This window comes from Pseudonaja textilis, chromosome 16 (assembly GCF_049901715.1).
Source record: "Pseudonaja textilis isolate UNSWEBS1 chromosome 16, rPseTex1.2, whole genome shotgun sequence".
Lineage (NCBI taxonomy): Eukaryota > Metazoa > Chordata > Lepidosauria > Squamata > Elapidae > Pseudonaja > Pseudonaja textilis.
In genome coordinates, this window is record NC_142005.1 from 3060057 (window position 1) to 3082930 (window position 22874).

The window sequence follows — 22874 nt, forward strand, 5'->3', positions numbered from 1 at the left end:
ATTTCTGGACTTTCTCAACAGTGTTAATATCAGATACGTAATGCAGGTTCCAGACTGATGAGCTGTATTCAAGTATTAGTCTAGCAAATGATTTGTATGCTCCAGTTAGTAGTGTGATATTACTGGAGAAAAAGCTACGTAAGATTAGGTTAACAACTCGTAACGCCTCTTTGGCTATGTAGTTACTGTGGGCTCTGGCTCTTAGATCATTAGAGATGAGAACTTCAAGGTCCTTGACAGAGTTTGGATCATCAACAAGGTCTTGACTATTATTTATTTATTTATTCTATTTGTATTTCGTATTTCTTAACCGCCTGTCTCCCTCGGAGGCTGCCTGCTGCATTCAGGGTGGACTCTCCCTCCATCCCTGGGTCCCAGGGCCTCCCGTCTGCTGCGGGTTGTCTCCATTTTCTCTCTCCTTCCCCTTTCCTAGCGATAGATCTTTTTTCCGGGGTGTGTGTGTGTGTGTGTGTGTCTAGGACAATTCTCCACAGTCAACTCTCCATGACCAACTTGCCACGGCCAACTCACTGCAGCTCAAGAGTTACGCTAAATATCAAGGAAATGGTGGAATAAAATAATTAAAGAAAGGATGCAAAAGGAAGGGCAGAATGAAATGTGAATGGCAAAAACTGAAATATTTTTAAATTTATTTTAAATATTTAAATAGAATGGTTACATTGTCCCGCAGCAAGTTGTCCTACTGTGAGTGGTTGTGATGAGTTAGCTGCAACAAGTTGGCCAGAGACATGTCTGAAGAAGGATCCCCCGAGCCCGGCCACCTGTGCCTTAAGTGGGCATTGGTTTGTTTTCTTGGCTCTCCACGATATTCTCTTCAAAACATCGAACTTCTGGTGTTAACGCTCTTCACAACCTGCTTCTTCAAGGTCCAGGTTTCATTGCCATACAGTGTTGTATGGCATCCTCCGGCTTGCCTGGTCCTGGTCTTTGTGGGTCCAGGCGTATCTCAAGGCCTCGGGGGCTGCTGTGCCCAGGGCCAACCTGCAGCCTGTTCCTTGACTGCCTGCGCTCGTCTTGTGGATGGTGGACCCCGAAAGGCAGAAGCTGTCTGCCCCTTCGCTGTCAATGCTAAGGCTCCTTGTTCTGCTTGTACAATACTTGTAGTTTTATCTTCTTTAAATTTAGCATAAAAACCACTCTGTTAAATGTTGGTACAATTACTTTAAATTGGCATTGTCCAGAAAAAGGGTAAATTGGCTTGAAGGTGGGGGCAGGCAAGAGATTTGTAGAGGGTCTATGCAGTTTGGCCGTGTGTATTTCTGGGAACAGAACCAGAGCCGGTGGGGTGATATCCCCGGAAGCCCCAACGGGAGCAGGGTGAGGGCAGAGGCTCACCTGAGCTTTGGGTTGGCAGATCTTCATCCAAATAACAACTCTGCTCACAATCGCATCCTTTCCATCACCCCAGGCAGGACGGGCCGCTGCGGGGTTTAAAATTGAGTGGTTCCTCGATCATTTGGGGTATTGCTTATTGCAGCCCCGTCTGTTTTAAAACAATCGGCGAAGACCAGCATCTGATCCAAGTGACGGGAGAAGCTGTCAGGACTGGCAGCTCAGTGGAGCTTCCTTGTGCTTCCCTGGGGATTCCCACTGCTGGAAGGAAAGGGCTGCGGAGGGCAGCTGCTTTTCCGCTCTGCCTGTGGCTGACTGAGAAGGTGATCTTGGGTACCAGCTTCAGGTGGCTGCAGCTCCCTCCCTCCCTCCCTCCTGGAGACAAGACAGGGCTCTGTCTCTTTGGACCCCTGATGCCGGGCCCTTGTCCCATTTGCACAACTTATTGCACAGAAACATAATTCACGGAAGAAAAGAAGTCTGCTCTAGCAGCTACTATGCGAGCAGCAGGGGTGGGATTCTACCAGTTTGCACCTATTCGCACCTAGAATCGGTTGTTAACCTTCTAAGCAGTTGGGAGAACCGGTTGTTAGAAGAAATGACTGGGCTAATCCTGTAAGGAAGGCAGGAAGGAAACATTCTGGTGTTGCTTACAGAAACTGCCTCTCCGTTAGCCCTTATTACATTCTTGGCAGGACTAGACTTCCTGTCTCAGGAACCTCTCTGGAGTTTTTTTCCCCTCCTTTGCTGGTATCCAGCTTGTGTGGAGTGACCATTCAAAGTTACAATGGCACTGAAAAAAGTGACTTGTGACCATTTTTCACACTTACGACTGTTGTAGCATCCCCACAGTCATGAGAGGCCAGGCGAGGAGATGCGCCTCCCGTGCCTCGATGTGAGTGATGTTGAGTTGGCCACGCCCAGCCAACAACATGACCACCAAGCCACACCCACCAACTAAGCCCCGCCCACAGAACCGGTTGTTTAAAAAATTGAATCCCACCCCTGGCGAGCAGCTGCAGGTACTCGGAAGGTCCATAATCAGTGGCTCTGCCCCTCTGAGAGCCCGTGCTGGGCCTTAGTTTGGGGGAGGTTTAGGTGGCTGGCTGGAAAAGGTGAGTCGGGCTTCCAGCCTCATCCCGACCAGGCAGCCAGAGAGCGAATGCTCGGTTCCGAAGAGGCGCCTGGGGCTGTCGAGGGATGCAGAAAGAGAGCCCCCCCCGTAGCGCCTCCCCTGAGCTGTTCTCCCTTCCCTTTCAGACCAACATCCCCTTCCTGCAGAACGTGCTCAGCAATGATCAGTTTCTCCATGGCACTGTGGACACCCAGTTCATTGACGAAAACCCAGACCTCTTCCACCTGCGGGCCGGCCAGAACAGAGCTCAGAAGCTGCTGCACTACCTGGGTAGGTTTAGCATCCGGCCATTGAAAGGCGTCCCGGGCTGCCTTCTCCCTCGCAAGGCTCAAGGGAGGAGGAACCCAAATCCTTCGGGACCAATGGCTGCCTCTCTTTTGGCCTGGACACGCCCAGCAGAAGGGGACCCACCACATCCCGGCTGTTATGACGAAGAATCTCTCCCCCGCCTCCATTTCACCCGCTTTCCTGTCCCTTCAAGCCTGGTTCCACCCCTTCCCCCTGGAGCGGCAGAGACCGCAGCTCGACTTGCTTCTGCGCTGCCTCCCTTTGGGTCCTCGGCGGGTTCACACATCAGGTCTTGACTGGGCAGGAAGGGAGAAAGGAAGCCAAGTGAATCGGAATCATCTTGGGGCTATTTCTTAGAAACGGAAGTGCGGGACCGGGTCAGGGGACGTGGGCCTTTCTCTCGTGCTGCCAGCGGCCAGGAGACCCTGCAGGCAGCGAACCCCTGTTGACTTCTCCTCCTCTTCCTTTCCAGGTCATGTCATGGTAAATGGCCCCACCACGCCCATCCCAGTGAAAGCCCGGCCTTCGCCCATTGACCCGGTAGTCCCGGCGGTGACCTTAGGTGAGTTGTTGTTTCCAGAAGCTGCCTTGATTTCCAGAAGAACCAGCCTCCCCCAAGCCATCCAGCTGGGCCTTCCTGACGGACTAACGCTGGCCTCCGGAAGGCCCCGGTGCTGATGCCGCAGCTCCGAGTCCCAGGGGACCATCTACAGCCAAGGATGGCCAATGGCTTGCTGACTTGGTGGCACTCATAAACTGCCCAAGTCTCGGGCAAGTCTCTGCAGCCTCCATTCATTCCAGTGTGCAGGAACAGGGTTAAAAGCAGGACGGGAACACAGCCGCACGCAATAATCGTTGGATTGATTTGATTTGATGGGTAGACTCGCCCAACGTGCCTGAGTGGCTCTGGGAAGCTCCCAGCATTGAGAAAACATCCACCAAACGGAAGCAGGTTAAAACAGAGATACAAGCATATAAACCCATCAATACAGCCTCATTAGAATGGCGTAATAATCCATTCTTCTGGAGAAGCCAAGGCTTAGTGGCCTTTGGGGGAACAGAGACTCCGCGTCACTCAGCGTCATAAACCTGTGGAGAGAATGGAAGGAAAGGTCGGATTAGCTGGATGGAGGGACCTGGTCCCTCCCTCCCTCCCTCCCTGCCCCGGAGAGGAAGGAGCCCCCCTGCCCGACCCCCCCCCCCTGCTCTTTGGCACCCAGAGTTCTCTGGCTTTGCTCAAAGCCCCCCCAGAGGAAGAAAAGGTTTCGGCTCCACCTGCTCAGGCCTTGGGTTTTTTGAATAGCAATTTTATTACAATAAAAAGATAAAAACTAAAACATACTAAAAATGAAGTAATATGAAGAAAATGCAGAAAAGAAGGAAAAAAGGAAAAATAAGACTAAAGAAAAAAGAAAGTTATAAAAGGATTTCTCTGTTAATAACAATATAAACCATTTTAGTAAGTTATCGCTTTCTCTTAAAACACAACCAATATCTCTTCTCGTATCTTGGCCTTTATCCTAAACGAATCTGGGGAGCCTTGTTGTTCGCTCCCGCTCAGCAAAAGTCCGTGAAGGGTTGCTGGAGATAACAAGGTCCCTACTTTATCTTTGGTTGAATCAATCTAATTTGTATTCCTTTCCAGGGATGGTGTAAGGTCTCCTGCCTTGAGCAGGGGGGTGGACTAGGAGACCTCGGAGGTCCCTTTCCAGTCCTAGATTCCTTGTTCTACTATTCACAATCTTGGTTCGTAATATCTGTCCTAGAAGTTGATTTCTGTCCGTGTATTTTCTTTGTCCTGCCTCACAACCTCAGCCAGGCTCCTTTGTACAAGCCGTACGGGGGAATCACACTAAAAGTCACCTCACACCCTGAGATCTCAAGGAAGACCCCGTTCTGCGCTGGCTTCTCGGGTCGGCTGCTTCTCAGAGCGGGTCCCAGGCCCAACAGACTCCCTTCACCCAAACCAAGGAGGCCAAGCGTGGGGGTTGGCCAGGCACCCTCCTCTGCAAGGGCCCCCAGGCAACCCTGCAGCCCCCGCTGTATCCCCCAGGAGGCTGGAAGGTGGGGGCTCAGGCCTCTGCTGAGTCTTGTCACCCTGGTGGGGCTCTCTCCAGTAAACCCCAGTGAAGGATGTCCTTCAACAAACATGGGAAAAGGGAAATCATTGCTTCACCTGGCTGGGGGAGGAAGTAAGGAGGTTAAAATCTTATTAACAGCCTCCAAGACTGCGTTCAGTTCTATTGTCACACCCCTGTCAGAATCTGATTCGGAGGGGGAGGCCGAGCAGCTGACAGGGAGTGGGAATGGGGCTCCGTTAGCTGTGGAAGAAACTGGGGAAGGGCAAAGTCCAGCTGGGCAGAGCAGGGGAGAGGTAGAGTAAGGCAGGGAATTCGGAGGAAGACCCAGGCCCAACTTCTCTTCATCCTAGGGTGCACAGGGAAGAACAGAGAAGAGAGCAACAATGGGTTGCCTGGCTTACGGGGGAGGAAAAGGCCCTGATTCCCTTCATTAGCTGCAGCTGGGAAAACAGTTTTTAAAAAGGGGAGTTTGCGCAGAGCCAACTGTTGGAAGCAAATTGTGAGTTATCTAGCATTGTCGAGGCTTATCTGACGTCCATGTGACCTTCTGCCCTGTGGTGGCCGTGGGCAAGCCATGAGACGTTGGGTCGGATTGAAGCCAATTTAATAGAGGCAGGCGATTCTGATGCACAGTGGCGCCAGGAGCAGGCAGCGGATCCTGACCCACCATTCGCCCTCATCGTAGCAGCAGCTTGAGCAAGACCCGAACTCAGGGCCTGGCAGGGTGCACACTGCGTGTTCACATGCCCTTTCAGGCTGATGGCAATCTCCACCGGGGCTTGTTTTGGGGGTAGGGCTTATAGGCACACGGAAAAAGAGTCAGTCCAGGGCTTATTTTCGGGCAAACGTGACAGTTTGTCACTTTGCACTGACCCACAGTTGTTCTTGCTCGTGGGGAGCCTAGAGGCTAAGGACACGAGGAGAGGCGGGGAGGTGTTTGCTTGCCAGCTTTAACCTTCTTAGATCAGAGTCCCCTGGTCTCCCTGTTCTTGGGAAAGGAGTGAGGTTCTTACTGGCGCTTCCTCTGCTTTGCAGACAGCACCATCCTTTTCTTCCCGCAACAGGTCAGCTCCCCACCGGCTTCCGGGACGTCCTTCTCAGCGAGGGCCCTGCGGGTTTCGCCAAGGCCATTCGCCGGCATCCGGGCCTGCTTTTAATGGACACCACCTTCCGGGATGCTCACCAGTCGCTGCTGGCCACTCGTGTTCGCACCCACGACCTAAAGAAGATCGCCCCCTTCGTAGCCCAGAACTTCAGCCGGCTCTTCAGCATCGAGAACTGGGGAGGTGAGAGAGCGGCCGGGGTCCTCGGGGCCCCCCAGGAAGTCCGAGAGCTCCTGTGAGGAGGTTTCTGGCGGGCAGGTGGATGGCCGTCCCAGGTGGAGATGCCCACGTGAGTTCTGGGTTGGGTTCTTGCAACCAGCGGCTCACCCTGGAGCCAGGCACTCAGCTCTGAAATAAACGGACAGGCTTATCCTGCCTGCAAATAATCCTGAGCTTGAAGGAAGGCGCAGCGTTATAAATGGTCGAAAACAGCAAATCTGAACAGTAAATAAAACAACAAAATTACGCAAAGAACTTCAGAATGGCATAAAATGGATAGTTTAATGTTTAGCAAGGATTTGGCTTTATTGTTACCTTGTCACAGCCTTCTGACAGGATTAGACAGACGTTAAAACTCCCGAGCCAAGTCAGCAGAATAGAGGGCCCCATTTTCTCTCCTCAGAGCCTGGGAGGGCAGAGAATTGCAACAGCAGCAGAAAAAATTGGTGGCAAAAGCAGTAATAAGGCCTCCCTGGGGGAACAGTCAGTCAGCAGCAGGCCTGGGTTCAACACAGCCGCCCGTCCTGGTGGGCCTTCCGCTGTGGTGCCAGGCCTACCTGGGAGAGGCCTCATCCTGAGCTCCCTGCTTTCTCTACTGTTAGAAGGCAGAGCTGTGTACGTCCATCCTTCTGGTGGTCCTTTATTCCTCAGCCGTCAACGCCAGGCGGAACTTAACGGGGAGGGTAAATGTGGGGTAAAAGCCGGACCTTTTGTTTCCTGGAGCCGGTTTTGGAAAAAGGAGAATCACCACAACCTCAGGCCCTCACTCCTAACCCTAGAGGGCTATAACGACCACCTTCTCAACAACCTTCCCTAAAATGGGTGGCTTGGAGACGAAATCAAAATAGTTCCTTGAGGAGTCGCCCCTCAAGAATGCATCGCTGCCAGGTGGATCCTACCACACACCGTCTTGGGATAGTTCTGGTGCGATCATAAGCCACACAAAGCTTTTAACTGACAACTCTGAGGATCCTCCCCGGCTCCTCGGGAGCAGCAGGTTCAACTCTTCTTCGTCAACTCCACGGGACGTTTACAGTCCAGCCCAACTTGGAACGGGTCTCTTCCGAGCGACTTCTTCGTCCAGTCGATGGCTCCTTTATCCAGGAGAGGCTGGGTCACCTTGAACAAACTGCCAGCCCAGCTATTTGCCGATGGAAACGTCGCCCTTATTGCAGTCAAATTCCTACTGATACGATGACCCACGCGTGGTCCCTTCATCCTTATTAAATCTGCATCTTCCCTTCCTTGCAAGTTCACCAGCGCTGCACCGCGAGCCCCGAGGGTCTTCGCCCAGATCCTTCCCAGATGGATCTGATTCTTTTCCTAGGTCTGATCCATCCGAAAGACTTGAGGAGAGGCAGTTTTGAAACAGGCGGGCTGCGTCTCTCTGCCTACCGTGTTGATCCTTGAATTTGGCAGGCATGACATGGCTGTGTGGCATGTAGAACTCGTGGAGTTAAGGCCCTTAAGCGGGGATGTTGCTGTGAGGAGGGCAGTGCTGGGGGACAAGAGAGCTGAACTTGGCTCCATGGCTGCAACTGAGGCCAGAGCCAGACCGCTTGACCCAGGAGCAGCCATCAGACCAGCGGGGAACCCTTTGGGTTTTGGAGTTGCTATCAAAGAGGACACACGCTCAGCCTTCCCTGGTGTATTTTCCTTTCTGACAATCAAGGGAGCTGGGACTTATGTTTTATCGCTAGCATTTGGCACCCACAAGATTGGCCAAGATTTATCCAAACGCAAACTCCAAACTGCCGGAAGTGCAGACAAAATTACGGCACCTTCTATCATACATGGTGGCTGTGCCCTGAAGGGAAAAAATACTGGAAGAAAATACAAACGTGGTTACAGGAACTAATTGGAGGCCAAATAGAGTTTGTCCCGGAACTATTTCTTTTAGGGATAATGAAAAGGAATTACAGCAGAAAGATAAAACATTTGGTGTTCCATGTATTAGCAGCAGCAAGGCTAGTCTATGCTGAGCGTTGGAAGAAAGATTGCATGCCATCCGAAGGCTTAGTAATTAAAGGAAATTATGGGTGTGCAGAAGTGGATAAATTGACCATTGAACTAAAAGGAAAAGTAGACTCTGAATAGTACACAATATGGGAAAAATTGTACAATTGGATAGGCAAGAGAAGTAAGAAAAAGTGTATGCGACAAATGCAGAAAGTATAGAAATAGAATATATAGATTGTATTGGATATGATATGTAAACGTATTAAAAAAAGTCACAGTTCTGTTCATTAAGTGATGAGTAAAATGGAAAAATCCAGCCAAGTATTTCTTTAAAAAGGTGTGTGGGGGGGGGGGGGAGCTGGGGGGGCAGCTCCCAAGAGACCCAGCTTGCTGACCCTCCTGTCCCTCCCTCCCTCCCTCCCAGGCGCCACCTTTGATGTGGCCATGCGCTTCCTGTACGAGTGCCCCTGGCGCCGGCTTCAGGAACTGCGCGAGCTCATCCCCAACATCCCATTCCAGATGCTGCTGAGGGGGGCCAACGCGGTGGGCTACACCAACTACCCAGACAACGCCGTCTTCAAGTAAGTGGCGGGCTGTTTCCAGGCGCTCGAGGAAGGGAACGCCCCGTTGGCCTCCCGCTCTCCTCGTCTTCCTCAGAACCGGTCTTGCCTTCCTGGGGTTTATCTTGGCAGCCCGACCCGTTGTGCTCGACAAGCTAAGATGGTTGTTTTTGCTTCTTTGAACCCTTTACGCTCCTTCGGCCCCTCCTGGAAGTCCAGTCACCCCGGAGGAAAAGCTCCAGCCGTTGTGGCTTCCCACATTAACCCGACATCCTTGCCTTCGGGCAGCCTGCTCCCTCCCTCCCTCCCTCCCTCCCGAGCAGGCCCCGAAGCAGAGCCCAGAGGTGGTGCCGGGCCGGCCTCGGCTCAGGGCTCCTCTCCGTCCCCGTCGCAGGTTCTGCCAGATGGCCAAAGAGAACGGGATGGACATCTTCCGCGTCTTCGACTCCCTCAACTACCTCCCTAACATGCTGCTGGGGATGGAGGCCGCCGGGCAGGCCGGGGGGGTGGTGGAGGCCGCCATCTCCTACACAGGCGACGTGGCTGACCCCAGCCGGACCAAGTACACCTTGGATTACTACGTGAGCCTGGCGGAGGAGCTGGTCAAGGCTGGGACTCACATCTTGGCCATCAAGGTAGGCAGGACAGGGAAGGCTTGGCCTGCAGGCTCCCGCTCTGCCCTGCCCGGGGTGGGGACCCCTTCCCGCCAGGGAGGTTTCCTGGGACTTGGGGCTGGGAGGAGCGAGTGCGAGGGAGCCGGTTATCCCCCTCCTCCTCCTGGCCTGGCTCCAGGAGGGAAGTCGATGCCCACTCCTCGGCTTCACGGGGTCTGTCTCCTCTGCACCTGCACCCCTTCCCTCCCTCCCTCCCTCCCTCCCTCCCTCCTCCTCCTCCTCACCTGCAGCCTCTGCCCACTTCCCTTGCAGGACATGGCCGGGGTCTTGAAGCCGCAGGCCTCCTCCATGCTTGTGGGGGCGCTGCGCAGGCACTTCCCTGACGTCCCGCTTCACATTCATACCCACGACACTTCGGGGGCCGGCGTGGCTTCCATGTTGGCTTGTGCTGCTGCCGGGGCTGACATCGTGGATGTGGCGGTGGACGCCATGTCGGGCATGACTTCCCAACCAAGCATGGGCGCCATGGTGGCTTGTACCCGTGGCACGGAGCACGACACAGGTCTGAAGCGGGGGCGAACGGGGTCCTCGCCTGTCCCACCCAGGGCGGCCCAGGCCAGTCTGCAGCCAGGATTTGGCCCCCTCCCACCTGGCCTGGGGGCTCTGCAGCAGGAGAACGAATGCCCCCGAGCCGCTTTAAGCGGTTAGACAATCCCAATTCCAGAAGAAATAAAACGATATAGTGAAGGAATCGGGGCCAGTCAGTCCAAGGGAACCCACAGCAGCTTACAACAATCTTTAAAATCAGAATTATAAGAAGAGCTGACAAAAACAGAAGCAGGAAGGGGTGTGTGTGTGTGTGTGTGTGTGTGTGTGTGTGTGTGTGTGCGCGCGTGCCAGGGAAGTCCAGGCAGGGCTATCCCCGCCCTTGGAAGGCTCCGGAGCCAGCCAGAGGTCACTTCCAGCCTGTCGGCCCTTGAGGTCTGGGACAGGAGTGGAATAGAAGCCACATCTGGCTTCCTGTTACGGCTGTACTTAATAAAAAGGGGGGGGGTGGTTGGACTCCATGGCCTCAAGGGCCCCTCCTGCCCCTGGGATTCTCTCGTGGAGCCGTCCTTCTCCCTGCCTGCCTGCCCGCCTGCCGGGCACAAGGAGCTTCTCGGCCTTCTGGGCCACCTGAACTCCTCGGTCTCGGTAACTTTATTCCTCGTGCTGGTTCACTTCCGGAGGGAGGTCACGTCTTCCTGGAGGAGCTTTGTGGCCGATGGTTGGGCTGCCCGGACGTCTTTGGACCTTGGGCGAGCGGGGGGCTTCCTCGGATTCCCCAAGGGGGGAGGGGACCCTGCCCAGGCCTCCAATCAGAGGCCCTCCCCTCTTTTATCCCCACGAGCCCCCTGTGAGGCGGGCTGAGCAGAGAGAGAGCGAGGGGGGAGCCCCCAGCCCCCGGGCCCATTCAGGAGCTGGGTCAGTCCGGCACTTGTCCCCTAGCAACGCCCCAGCCGGGCTGAGACCAGGGGCCCCGTTGCCCTCTGGCCCCAGGGAAGGTGGGGAGGGAGCGGGTGAGTCACCAGGATCCAGTCTGCGCCCCCCAAGGCGCACGCTGACTCCGCTCTGGCCATCTTCAACCTTGAAAGAAGGTTTGTTGATTTGGTTAGCTGGCTGGAGGTGTCCGAAAGTGGGGCTCGGGTGTGTGTGTGTGTCTTCCAACAGCGGTCGGAGCAGAGGTTGGGGGGCAGGGCTGCCCCCCCACCGCTCTGGGCTGATGGGAAGGATTCCCCCTCCCCCCCCCAGGCATCCAGATGGAGAAAGTCTTTGACTACAGCGAATACTGGGAGGTGGCCCGGGGCCTCTACGCGGCCTTCGACTGCACGGCCACCATGAAGTCTGGCAACGCGGACGTCTACGAGAACGAGATCCCCGGCGGGCAGTACACCAACCTGCACTTCCAGGCCCACAGCATGGGGCTGGGTCACAAGTTCAAGGAGGTGAAGAAGGCCTATGTGGAGGCCAACAAACTGCTGGGCGACCTCATCAAGGTCAGTCCGCCCCCCCCAGCCCCCTCCCTCCCTCCCCTCCTCACAGGCAAAGCAGCCCTCAACCCGCTTCCAGGCCTCGGCCTAACTCCCTGTGTAGCCAGCGGCTGAGATTTGTTCCCGGCCTCCTCAAAGGTTGCCGGTCTCCAGTTCAAAGGTGCCTAAAGGCCACAGGCGGCCCAGACCAGCATTCTGCGCCTGGAGGAAGGGGCTTCTGTGGCCGAAGCGCACCCTCCCTTCTGGCCAGCGGCTGGCCTGGTTTTCCTGAGCACACCGCTTGTTCTAAGGAAAAGCCGCCGCCGCAGCTGTGACCGTTGGACTCTCCACCTCCAGCCTTTCCCTGGTCCGCCTGGAGGGCTTCCGGCTGCTCCCGGGGAGAGGCAGCCGGTGACCCCCTCCTTGCCGCCCGGTGCAGGTGACGCCCTCCTCGAAGATCGTGGGGGACCTGGCTCAGTTCATGGTCCAGAACAACCTGACACGGGCAGACGTGGACGCTCAGGCGGACGAGCTCTCCTTCCCCCAGTCGGTGGTGGAGTTCCTGCAAGGCTACATCGGCATTCCCTACGGGGGCTTCCCGGAGCCCTTCCGCTCCAAGGTGGGACGGAGGAGGGCCCGCCTTGGCCCCCAGGAGCCTAGGGAAAGTGGGGGCGGGGGGGGAGTGAGCCCACAGCCCCCTCGTCTTAACTTCATATTGAGGATTTGGTATGGTGGGGGGTTGTTCGTTGCATTTCGGGGTGCCTGCCCATCAGAGACACGGAGCAGCAGAGGAGGGTCCACTTCTTGGCGGAATTATTCTTGGAGGGGGAAAAAAAGGGAAAGCGAGGTTTTCAGACCCCCTCTGCTCCCCCCCCCCACACGCACACACGCACCTCGATGCCTGCTTTGGGGCACTTGAGTGGGAGGCCGGCCGGGCGAGTCAGGAGGAGATCAGGGTGACTTTGCCCTCCCGCCCCCGCCCCCCCAAAGCCCAACTCTCCTCTCCTAGGTGCTGAAGGACCTGCCCCGCCTAGAGGGCCGCCCCGGGGCCTCCCTGCCCCCTCTGGACTTCGCCCAATTGGAGCAGGAATTGTGTGAGAAGCACGAGGAGATCACCCCGGAAGACGTGCTGTCTGCCGCCATGTACCCCGCGGTCTTCAGCGACTTCAAGGACTTCACGGCCACCTTTGGGCCGGTCGAATGTCTCAGTACGCGGCTCTTCCTGGAGGGGCCCAAGATAGCGGAGGAGTTTGAGGTGAGGCCCAGAGCCCAGAGCCCGGAAGCGTCAAGTGTTTGGTCAAGATGCCAGGAGTTGGACACCCCCCCCCCCCAGGAATGAGCCAAGGAACTGGTGGTGAAGAGCACAAGTTTAGTCTGCCCGAGAAGGAACACAAACATGGCATTTCATTCACTTGTTCACTCACTCACTCATTCATTCACTCACTCATTCATTCACTCACTCATTCATTCACTCATTTACTCACTCACTCATTCACTCACTCATTCACTCACTCATTCACTCACTCGGTCACTCACTCATTCACTCACTCATTCACTCATTTACTCACTCACTCATTCACTCACTCATTCACTCACTCACTCATTCACTCTTTCACTCACTCACTCATTCACTCACTCATTCACTCATTCACTCACTCATTCACTCACTCATTCACTCTTTCACTCACTCATTCACTCTTTCACTCACTCATTCACTTTCACTCACTCATTCACTCACTCACTCATTTATTCATTCATTCACTCACTCATTCACTCATTCACTCACTCATTCACTCACTCACTCATTCACTCACTCACTCATTTATTCATTCATTCACTCACTCATTCACTCATTCACTCACTCATTCACTCACTCACTCATTCACTCACTCACTCATTCACTCACTCATTCATTCATTCACTCACTCACTCACTCACTCATTCACTCACTCCTTCATTGCATACAACCTTCACTCCCCCCGCCCCATTTCCCCACCGCAACCCGCGATGCTTTGCCTGCCTGCCCCACGGATCCCGGTGGCGGAGCCCAAAGCTTCCCCTGGCCGTGTGCCGTGCAGCATCCTGCAGTGCCTCCACCCTAGCCTTTTTCTCCTGGAGTTGCTGGCTCATGCGACCCGTTTCCTTACGGCATGCGCTTTAAGAGAACGGAAGGGATGGGGCTGTAGGTAAGAAGGGACACCCCTGGAAAGCCCTTCCCTCGGATAACACGGGTGGGGATAGAGTAGCACTGGGCGACCCGGTTTCCCTCCTCCGCTTCCCAGACTCCAAGGGCCGGAGGGGGGGGGGAGCAGCAGAGCCCCAGGCGGGCATGGCAGGCGGCATTGAGTCACCCGGCAGCCCCCGACCGCTGTGGCGTCTTCCCGTCGGTTAACCTGAGGGCACGGCAGAAGGGCTCGGGGGGGGGGGAGGTCCTGGGTCCTCTCTGAGGCGGCAGCACCCCCTCGCACAAGACCCCGTCCCCCGGGGCCTGAGTGGGGCTGAGGGAGGGGCTGCAAAGGACCCCCCGTCGCGCTCTTTCCCCTCACAGGTGGAGCTGGAACGGGGGAAGACCCTGCACATCAAGGCCCTGGCCCTGGGGGACCTCAACCGGGCTGGCCAGAGGGAAGTCTTCTTCGAGCTGAACGGGCAGCTGCGCTCCATCCTGGTCAAGGACACCAAGGCCATGAAGGTAGCGGACGAGGCGGGCTGCGGGGGGCGGTCTTAGCGCGTGTAGTCCCTGCAGGTTGGATTTTGCTTTGCGGAGCCGTCGGCCTTCCTTAAGATCAGCGGCTCTTATTCCTGGGCGGCATTTAGGTCCGCTGCTCTAAGGCCACTGACCCCCACCCGCCCTGCCATTGTCACCCTGAATCTTGCCTTGCCAGGAGATGCACTTCCACCCCAAGGCCCTGAAGGACGTCAAGGGCCAAGTGGGGGCTCCCATGCCGGGGAAGGTCATCGACATCAAGGTGAAGGAAGGCGGGCAGGTGGAGAAGGGGCAGCCGCTCTGCGTCTTGAGCGCCATGAAGATGGAGACGGTGGTCAACTCGCCCACGACAGGCACGGTCAAGAGAATTTACGTCAAGCCCGAGATGAGCTTGGAAGGGGATGACCTGATCCTGGAGGTTGAGTAGCCGCCTGGTCCCAGGGACCCCCACCGCTGGGGCTGCCCCTTCTGGGGAGCCCCCGGGGCCGCCGAGAGGCCCCCAGAGCTTTTGTCACTTTTTTCCCCCTTTCCCTCTTCCTCCCCTCCCCTCCTCTAGGGGAGGAGCAGGGTGGCCTTCCTCCTGGTAGAGGGAGGAGGAGCCGAGGGAGAAGGAGCGGCTGCGGCCAGGTGCGCATAAGCCCCTCCCCCCACCCCCCATCTCTCTTGTGCCCCCTTTCCCTGGAGGCTGTGAGCCGGTTTGGGAGAAGGCGGGGGCCCTCCTGTCCTCTCCGCCTCCCTCCTGTCTCCTTCATTGGTGGAGGGAGGTTTTGCCCCACTGTCAGACCCCTTTTTTTCCAGAAGGGGAAAGAAAGCCCCCGGCCCCCGGCCCCTCCTTTCGTCCCCCGCCGTCCCCCTCCTGTTTCAATGCCCAAGTTCGCACCCTGGGCTTTGTGACGCAAAGGGCCAGCTAAGCCGAGACTCCGGGCTGCTTTGGAGGGGGGGGGGCTGCCCCCCTCCTTCCCCCCACCGGAGGAGGCAGCGCAACCCAATCCTGCTTTCCCTGTTGCCAACTCCTGGACCAATCAAATCCTCTGGGCTGGGCCTGAGAATCGTGGACGGACACTTGGGCAGACCGAGGGACAGGCAAAACGTTCAGTGGAAGCCCCGGCACGAAATGAAGCGCCACGCAGTGGCTCTGCCGCCTCTGGCTCTGTGTGTCTCTCTCTGTACGTTGCGCGGCTCCCTCGGCTTCCTCTTCGGGAGAACGGCAGGGGACCTTGGGGCCCTCGGGACGAGGGGCCCCGGCTGCGCCCGCGTCTCTTCAGCCCCTGGTCAAAATCGCCGTGGCGCTGAAGGAGGAGCCCCCCCCCACTCCCCCCAACTGGCAGAGCGGAAACCAAGCAGGCCGTGGGTCGCTTTGGCCCTCGTGGGGGTGGGGGGGTCCACTGTCGGGAGAGAGGAGGCCGTGGGGCCTTCGAGACTGAGGCCTGTAAGGTGGGGGGGTGGGGGGGGAATCGTAAAAAGAGGCGTGTTTATAATTCATTTCCAGCGCTTGAGCTCTGCCGGAAGAATATCTGCTCGCTGCTTCCCGCTTTCTCCGGGAAGCCTCTTCCTAGTTGCTAGAAACTCCCCCCCACCCTTTCTTTCTCCCCCCTCCTTCCCCAAACAGGGTCTCTGGGACCCGTGGCCAAAATCACAGGTGCCCCCTGCAAACCCCCGTTTTTATGCCTTTCTGTTCTCTCGGAAGGCAGGACCGGGCCTTCCTTCCTGGGACCTGCTGTTCATTTTGGGCCCCTGCTCGGCCCTGCCCAGATCTTTCCGGTCCTCCTCTTCATTGTCCAGTCCAGGGGTCTCCAACCGTGGCAACGGTGAGGCTGGCGGACTTCAACTTGTGGAATTCCTGAGCCGTCACGGCCGAGGGCCTCGGGCAGTTGACGTCCACCAGCCTCAAAGTTGCCGCGGTTGGAGACCCCTGGCCATCTCGTCCAGCTGGGTGTCTCCTGCAGGCTGGAGAAATGTTTCATGCGAGTCGTGGGTCAAGGGTGGAAGACCCCAGCCCAGGACAGGGTCCCCGGTGGGCCCCCACCTACTCTGCCTTTTGCCATTTCGTGGAAGGGACGAAGCAGGAGAGCTTAGCGGAGCAGGGAGGGTCTTCACCGGAAAAGAAGGTGAGGGTCCTGATCCACCGCCGGCCTTGTGACCAGAGTTCCTCCTGTCGGAGGGCTGTCCAACGCGGCTTGAGCATTTTGCACAGGAGGTGTGTGTGTGGGGGTGGGGTGTCTGCCCTTCGTTGTCTCCTGCTGTCTACTGAGGACAAACTCCCTCCGGGACGCCTCCAAGATAATGCGCCGTGATCCCCCCCCGTGCTGGTTCCCACCTGGAGACCTGGAGACCTGGGTTTGCTTCGATCAGCTCTCTCCCCTTCCCCCTCCCTCTCCCTGAGTGGCTGCCCCCCACTTTCCCCGGGGGCAGAGGGGGACCCCTGACCCAACGGTGTAAAATAGGGGCTCTGCATTCTTGCCATTTTCTCCTTGCACATTTCTACAACCTCTTTGCCCCTCTTCCCCCCCGCCCTTCTAATGAGCCGCCAAACATTTGGTTGTTGTTTCTGACGTTATTGCAAATCTTGGGTGCATTTCGGCTGTCGCCTCCCTTCCTGAGGGGGGGGGTCTCGCAGCTCCTGGAGATGGCCTTGCATTCTCCCCCCACACACACACACACACCACCCCATGCCCTGTGTGGCCTCCTCCTTCGGATTTCTCCCATCCTCCTCCCTCCTTATGGCGGGGGCGGTGGGATTTTGGGGACCCCGAGGTCTGCCATTTCCCAAGGGGGGAGGCAGATTCTTGCGATGTAGGTGATCAGCAGTAAATATCGTATTTCGGCCTATTCAGGTGGGGTTCAGGCAGGATTTGGAAACCAGTTTTGTCTACGGGTGAGGAACCCTGAATTTTTTTTTTAAAAAAAACTTTTTTAAAACTCTGGGTTCCCCACTTTTTCTGGGGAGGTTTTGCGCAACCTGGAACGGGATGTTTGGGATAGATAACCATAGCTTGAATAAGAGCCAAGAACGGCGTTTTGGGTCATTCCCTTGTTGAGCATTCAGAGTTACAGCATTTTCACGGCATGGGCAGCCATGGGGGGGGGGCATCCACCGCAGGGCCCTCCGCCGAACGGAGAAGGCGGGGTGGGGTGGGGGGGTAGCCGGCCTCTTCACATGTACGGAGTGCCTTCTTCTTTTTCGGGTTCTTCAGGGGTGACGACGGGAGGAGGACTCGGCTTGTACTCCTCACAACTTTTGACTCTTACTTTATGGATGTTGAACGCTGGGAAGGTCGCCAACTCCAAGAAGCACAAATATTTCTACAGACATAAAAGAAATAAAAGAAACGAGACTTTGCGGAGCTCTTGCACGGAGGTGGTTGGTCTTTAAGTTTTCCAAAATCTCGACCTCCTTCCCTGCCTTTCCCTTACATCCGAAGGAAGTTGCTCTGCGTTTTGCGGGCAGCTGGCTGTGCAAAGAGCCCCCCCAGGAGGCTCATCCTGGTGCCGGTGAGGGGGCCTCAGCAGCTCAAGGGGGCTGGTGGGCCAGAGGGAGGCAGCCCCTCCTCCCCAGAGCGGGGGGGGGGCAGGTGGGTGGAGGGCAGGAGGGACTGGCCTGGGGAGCCCCCTCCTTCCTTCTCCTACTCTCAACGTGACTCTTCAAAGAGGAACTTGGCCGCCTCGGACCACAGGGGGGAAACAGCCCAGTGGCTTTGGCCCCTCCGTCCAGCTGCAAACTTCCAGGCCAGAGGGGAGCTCGGCGGGGGATGGGGGTTGAAACCCCGGGGGCCGGAGCCCCATGACCCGCTCTGCTTGGGGCGCCTGCATGGACAATGACACCGGCGGGGTCGCATTGGAGGCCCAAATCCCCTGGCACCTTTCTTCCTACCCCCCCACCCCACTGGGCTACCTCCAGCCCACCTCGATTCCAGCTGTGCTAACGGCTAGGAATGATTCCATAAACCCCACCCTAAAAGAAAAAAAAAGAGGCATAAAACCTCTTTCCTCACCGGTGATCCAGGAACAATCGGACAGTTCTGGTGATTTGGTTTTCTCTCCCCCGGGGGGCACGTGACCTTCACCAGGATGGTTCGGAAGTGGTAAATTTTCCCATACATGCTCTGAAAGACAGCCAGGAAAATTCTCCGGTGACCTCCCGCTTCTGCCCCTCCCGCCACACGTTCCCGGTTTCCCTTCCGAGGGTTGGCAGCAGGTCCCGACCAGCCGGGGGGTCAGGCGTGGTTGGGTAGACCGGATGGAGTCCGGGAAAAAGGCCGGCGAGTCTTTTTAACGTTACAGAATTTGCACCAAATTCTGGTTTTCAAAAGGACAGGCATAGATCGGTGTTTGCCTTTTAAAAATTCGGTTAGATAAAGAACAGCCCCTTGGAATGAAGAAGCAGGCAACAGAGTACTTAAAAAAAAACAAAAAACAGCAACCCTTATTTCTTTATGACAATAGCCGGTCTAAGGAGGGAAAAGGGGCACTGAGCAAAGGGAGGGAAACTGACCGGGGAGAGCCACTTCCACCCCGTGGCCAGTGCGTGGAGGGCACCCCTCCCGCTCTCTCTTTCCTGGCCACTGAAGAGGGGCGGCAGGACTCCTCACTTTGAAACACGGGAATTCTTTAAAATGATAAAAAGTATTTCGAAGACCAAATCTATGTAAAAGGTGAAAGGACGGCTGCTGAATTCTAGAAGAGGGAAACGGAGGAGTACGACGTGTGCGTGCGTGTGGGAGCAATAAAGACCACGAGCAAATCACCAAAACCAGAAAGTGCTCCCTTGTAGTTTCACAGTCGGACACGAATAGTGTGAGAGAACGCCTGAAACTTCCTCCCACCGCTCCTCCCCTTACCATCAGTTGGACGTGGACCTTTTCTTCGGGGGCCGAGAGGTAGGTGCAGTTGTGCTCCTTGTTCAGGTGGTCCACGGCCTGGTGGTACATGATGGTAGCTTGGTAGATGATCGCGTCGTCCTTCATCTTGTTCCAGAGGCCGAAGAAGTCATTGTGGTCTGAGAAAGGCCACGGCTGCTGATGTCCAAGGCTCGGCTGTCCCAGGAGAAGGGCCACAAGGCAACATACCCCGGAGAAAGGCAACAACAACGCCTTGGCCATCGTGGTGGTCAGGGTCTGGAGTGCCCACCGAGGGTGGCACTGCTCTAAATAGGAGAGCCGCTGCCTGAGAGCCGTCCCCCTTGGCCGGGCGACCAATGCTCGGTCGAGGGATTATCTCCCGAGAGAGAGAGAGAGAGAGAGAGAGAGAGAGAGAGGTGGCTGCCAAAAGGAAGTCGGGAGGAAGCGCTGGTAGGAATCCCTTTCCTGCACAGGAGGCAGGGCACAACCTTGGGCACAACCCTCAGTCTTGCCTGAAATTTCTTGGGAATTTCTAGGAATTCTGCTTGTACCTACTAGAACTTGTAAGTGGATGGAGCCCAATGAGATGGATGAGGAGGACTGGCTGAAAACGGAATCCTGGGGGGGGAAAAACACGGAAGGAAGGGATATTGGGGAACGCTTGCCTGGGGCAGGCGGGTGTGATAGAAAGGGCATCCCCCCCAGTGGGAAAAAAATGTGGAAGAATATCGAGTCATAAGATAGACAGGTGGTACACAGCAAAGGGGGTAGACGTATAGTTCTAAACAGACAAACATTTATCAAATTTATATTCTACTCCAATCAGAAATGGTCTCAGAAGCCGATAAAAAGGCAATAACCTATCTGCTAAATCAGAATACATAAAACACACACTGGTATTCAAATGCCATCTCAAGAACCTCAATATTTTAATATTTAATAACAGATCTGGCGAGATGAAATATCACTACCCAACAGTGCAGTTGCTTCCAGTATGTAAGATGGGGCATCGCACTGTGGATCAATTTTGTGCATTTGCTCAAAAATTGAAGCGAATTCCATTTGTGCTACTTTATAGAGCATCCAGGTCAACAGGAAGGGAAGGATGAACAAAAGTTGTACCAGCTGGCGTTTGTTTGTTTTTGTTTTAATGTTGCCACCCAATCAAAATGTGAATAATGCGTTCTAAAAGTAAATGGTATTTTTCGGAGGCAGGAACTGACTTTTGGGAGACAAATTCTTACCAAGCGTGGTCCTTCCAAGAAATTGCATATCACTTTCAGAAGGTTAAATGATCGCAAAAAAGCATGGATTATCCCTGGCTCGATGTGAGCCAACAGGGGAGACGGAGTGAAGGCCGAAGTAGCAGGACGCTGCACGAAAGCAATCCCATAAGGCTGGGACCGTTGAGGAAATGGCCTGTGCCGTAATCAGGCGCGTATCTTGGCCAAGGAGAACAGACAGAACTGCAGAAGAAGCAGGTGAAAGTTTTGAGGCTGTTGGAAGTATGAAATGGGCACGGAAATGCTTTTCGAATAATTGGCTCAGGGTTGGTTTAATTGCACTTTACAGGACTTGCTGTTGCCAGTTTAAGAAATCCCAGGTGCTTCTCCCCGCCTCCCCTTGGGTGTTTGTCAAGTGGGCCTATCTAGACAGAGTAGCCTAGAATGGGCAAATGTGAGTGAGGGGTGACCAAGTTCCTGAAGCTGTCAAAAGATTTCTTAAAGTCTCTGTAATGCTGGTCTGGGAGTCGAAACGTTTAAGCAAGAAAACGCTGTATTTTGTTGGGTGAACAAGTAGAAAAGGTCATTGTTCAATCCAGGTGGCATTATTTTAATAGCCGATACTCTCCCACCCTCAGGAACGCTTCCTGTTGCGTCTCTTGATCCCAGAGCAGCATTAGAGGGTGGTGGGGCTATAGGGGCCGCTGCTCTGCCGGACGGTGGAGGCTCCCAGTTAAGGAACCTTTCTGACCACAAGGATGAAGCCAATCGGAGGCTGCAGCACCATTACGTTTTATGGACAAATCTTTTCTAGAGCCAAATCTCAAAACAGCTTGAATGGAAACGAACCTTCAATTGAAAAATAAGCAATGCGCATTCCTGTCTTGGTTCTGCTTCCCAGCAGAAAGAGCAGCGTGATTTGGCGTTTCCTAAATTCCCTTTGCCTTCCGCTCCATTTCTAGATTAAATTCCTTGCTGCTCAGCACACACACACACACACACACACACACACACCAGTTCTCAGTCCTTGAAGCATGAACCCATTTCAGAGAAACGGCCTTGTGTTCTAGGGCTCAGACTCTGCCTATTATCCTCTCATATTTCTTAGCAAGTTTTTTTCACTTTAATTTTGAGAAATCTTCGGTGAAATAGGCCCCCATCAAAAATACGGTGCGGAGTCGAGATTCTTCTGCTCAATTGGAAGGTTCTCCAAGTACCCCCAGCAGCTGCCAGAAGCTGCTTGGGAGCAGGGGCGGGGGGAATTCCCCACCCTTATTGCCCGACTGCCCCACCTTGGACCATAAATATCGTACATTTGGCTGATCCTAGATTGGACCGTTAAAGAAAAGACCTGGATTAATTGGCAGGCTGGTAGCAAAACGGTTTGTGTTCTGTCCTGCTTTCCGGGACCTTTTGCGGAGCAAGCAGCTCACCTTTTCGTTTTTCCCTATTCCCGGTTTCCTCAAAGCTGGAGCAACCGGATCCCCGCTTTGAAGGCAGAGATTAGGGGCTAGGAGGGCTTTGAATTCTAAGGAATCAAAATATCTTCCGGCAAGTCCCAATCTTTCCCAGCACTTCCTTTTTGGGGCCCCCGGAGAAGAGTCGCTGTCCTGGATCCCACTTCGAAGGTCAGCCCCCTCTCTGTTGGAGGGGGGGACAATTAGAGGTCATCCGGCACCTTGGGCAGCTGCCTGGTTAATCCTTTGCATAAATTCAGTGATTTCTGAAAGCAAGAGATCCTGTTAAGTGACCTTTGTTTCATGTTTTTCCAGAAACATTGTTTTTATAAGATTGTCCTCGTGGTGTTGGTAGCTGAGACCGGCTCCTAAAAATCAATGTGTTCTTTTCAAAAAACTGGCAAACAGATTGTTATTTTAGAATTTCATTCACTGTTGACACAAATGATCTGTTGTTCTCTCTTCTATTTTGGGGGGCCCTTTGCTTCTTCCCAGAAGATTTTTTACAGATGAGGACTTTGAAACGAGGTGTTCCAACGATCCTTATGGCCAAGTGATATTGTTAGGAACAGTTTTTTGATCCAGTGGGAGATGCACATTTTATTTTGCACGTTTCCTTTTCTTCCCTTCTTCCCTTCCCCCCTTTTTCCATACATGAGTATCTCTTGGGATATTTATTCTGTTGTGGAGGGTTGATTATTCAGTAGAAAGTTCCCGTGTATAAACAGGAACGATGTCCTATGAAGTCCCATAAAATCCCATTCTACGAATTGAAATGGAAGTGCATCTTGGGCTAGCAGGAAAAACAAACAAACCAGGCCTTTAGCTTGGCCCGTATCAGTGTGATCATTCTGAGAAAATTGCTGTGCCAGGGAGGTCCTGTAGTCTGACCTGCTCAGTCCAGCTTCCGCCAGACCAGTCAGTTGTCCATCAAGCTCAGAAAATCAGCCCAGTACAGAGAACCCTCCTGAGGGTCAAGAGTCGTGCTAGTTGGCCCACGATTCCTCTGGCTAAGAGCCGACGCAAGTGAGGAAATTCCTTTTGGCACTTAACCTGAGCTGCCTTTGATTTGGGTGGGTCTGGTTTTTCCGTTTACTTAGGTAGACAGAAGGTACTAATTCTGTGTCGATTGTGTCCGTTTCTTTCTTCTCCCGTAACCAACATTGATTAGATCCATTCTCTAAGCCGGTCTGGAGGAGGATGCGTGGGTTGGTACTGGCACGAGGCATGGATTGTGAACGAAGCTCGAATGAGGGGAGGGCGGTTCTTAAGGAGTCCTAGCTAGATCCCCCCCGGTTCAGCCCGTCTCCGGAAGAAGCCGGTCCTGCTGC

At 54.8% G+C, this 22874-nt stretch overlaps 2 protein-coding genes across 7 annotated transcripts in view; one reads left to right on the forward strand and one right to left on the reverse strand.

Moving 5' to 3' along the window:
• The window catches only part of PC (pyruvate carboxylase), a 93711-nt gene extending 78539 nt beyond the window's left edge, over nucleotides 1-15172 (forward strand). For all 6 annotated transcript variants that reach the window (XM_026717744.2, XM_087913816.1, XM_087913815.1 and 3 more), the window contains 11 exons: nucleotides 2614-2758; nucleotides 3249-3338; nucleotides 5922-6143; nucleotides 8563-8719; nucleotides 9093-9333; nucleotides 9625-9874; nucleotides 11104-11348; nucleotides 11761-11940; nucleotides 12331-12576; nucleotides 13870-14010; nucleotides 14204-15172. In XM_026717744.2, the coding sequence (XP_026573529.1) occupies nucleotides 2614-2758; nucleotides 3249-3338; nucleotides 5922-6143; nucleotides 8563-8719; nucleotides 9093-9333; nucleotides 9625-9874; nucleotides 11104-11348; nucleotides 11761-11940; nucleotides 12331-12576; nucleotides 13870-14010; nucleotides 14204-14452 (2166 nt within the window). In that variant the 3' untranslated portion in view covers nucleotides 14453-15172. The remainder of the gene's footprint in view (nucleotides 1-2613; nucleotides 2759-3248; nucleotides 3339-5921; nucleotides 6144-8562; nucleotides 8720-9092; nucleotides 9334-9624; nucleotides 9875-11103; nucleotides 11349-11760; nucleotides 11941-12330; nucleotides 12577-13869; nucleotides 14011-14203) is intronic.
• Nucleotides 15173-17041: 1869 nt separating this feature from the next.
• On the reverse strand, nucleotides 17042-19166 carry LOC148124551 (uncharacterized). Its single transcript, XM_087913819.1, has 3 exons — nucleotides 18864-19166; nucleotides 18018-18128; nucleotides 17042-17328 (listed from the first exon to the last, which is right to left on the reverse strand). The coding sequence occupies exons 1-3, from the start codon at nucleotides 19122-19124 to the stop codon at nucleotides 17179-17181; spliced, it is 522 nt and encodes a 173-aa protein (XP_087769945.1). The 5' UTR covers nucleotides 19125-19166; the 3' UTR covers nucleotides 17042-17178.
• Between the last annotated feature and the right edge of the window lie 3708 nt (nucleotides 19167-22874).

Excerpts from the sequence above, each read along its gene's own strand:
- LOC148124551 (XM_087913819.1), bottom strand. The coding sequence starts at position 19,124 with ATGGCCAAGGCGTTGTTGTTGCCTTTCTCCGGGGTATGTTGCCTTGTG. Across the intron at positions 18,129-18,863 it reads AGGTCCACGTCCAACTGATG|AGCATGTATGGGAAAATTTA; the intron begins GTAAGGGGAGGA and ends GCTGTCTTTCAG. Across the intron at positions 17,329-18,017 it reads CGATTGTTCCTGGATCACCG|AAATATTTGTGCTTCTTGGA; the intron begins GTGAGGAAAGAG and ends TTATGTCTGTAG.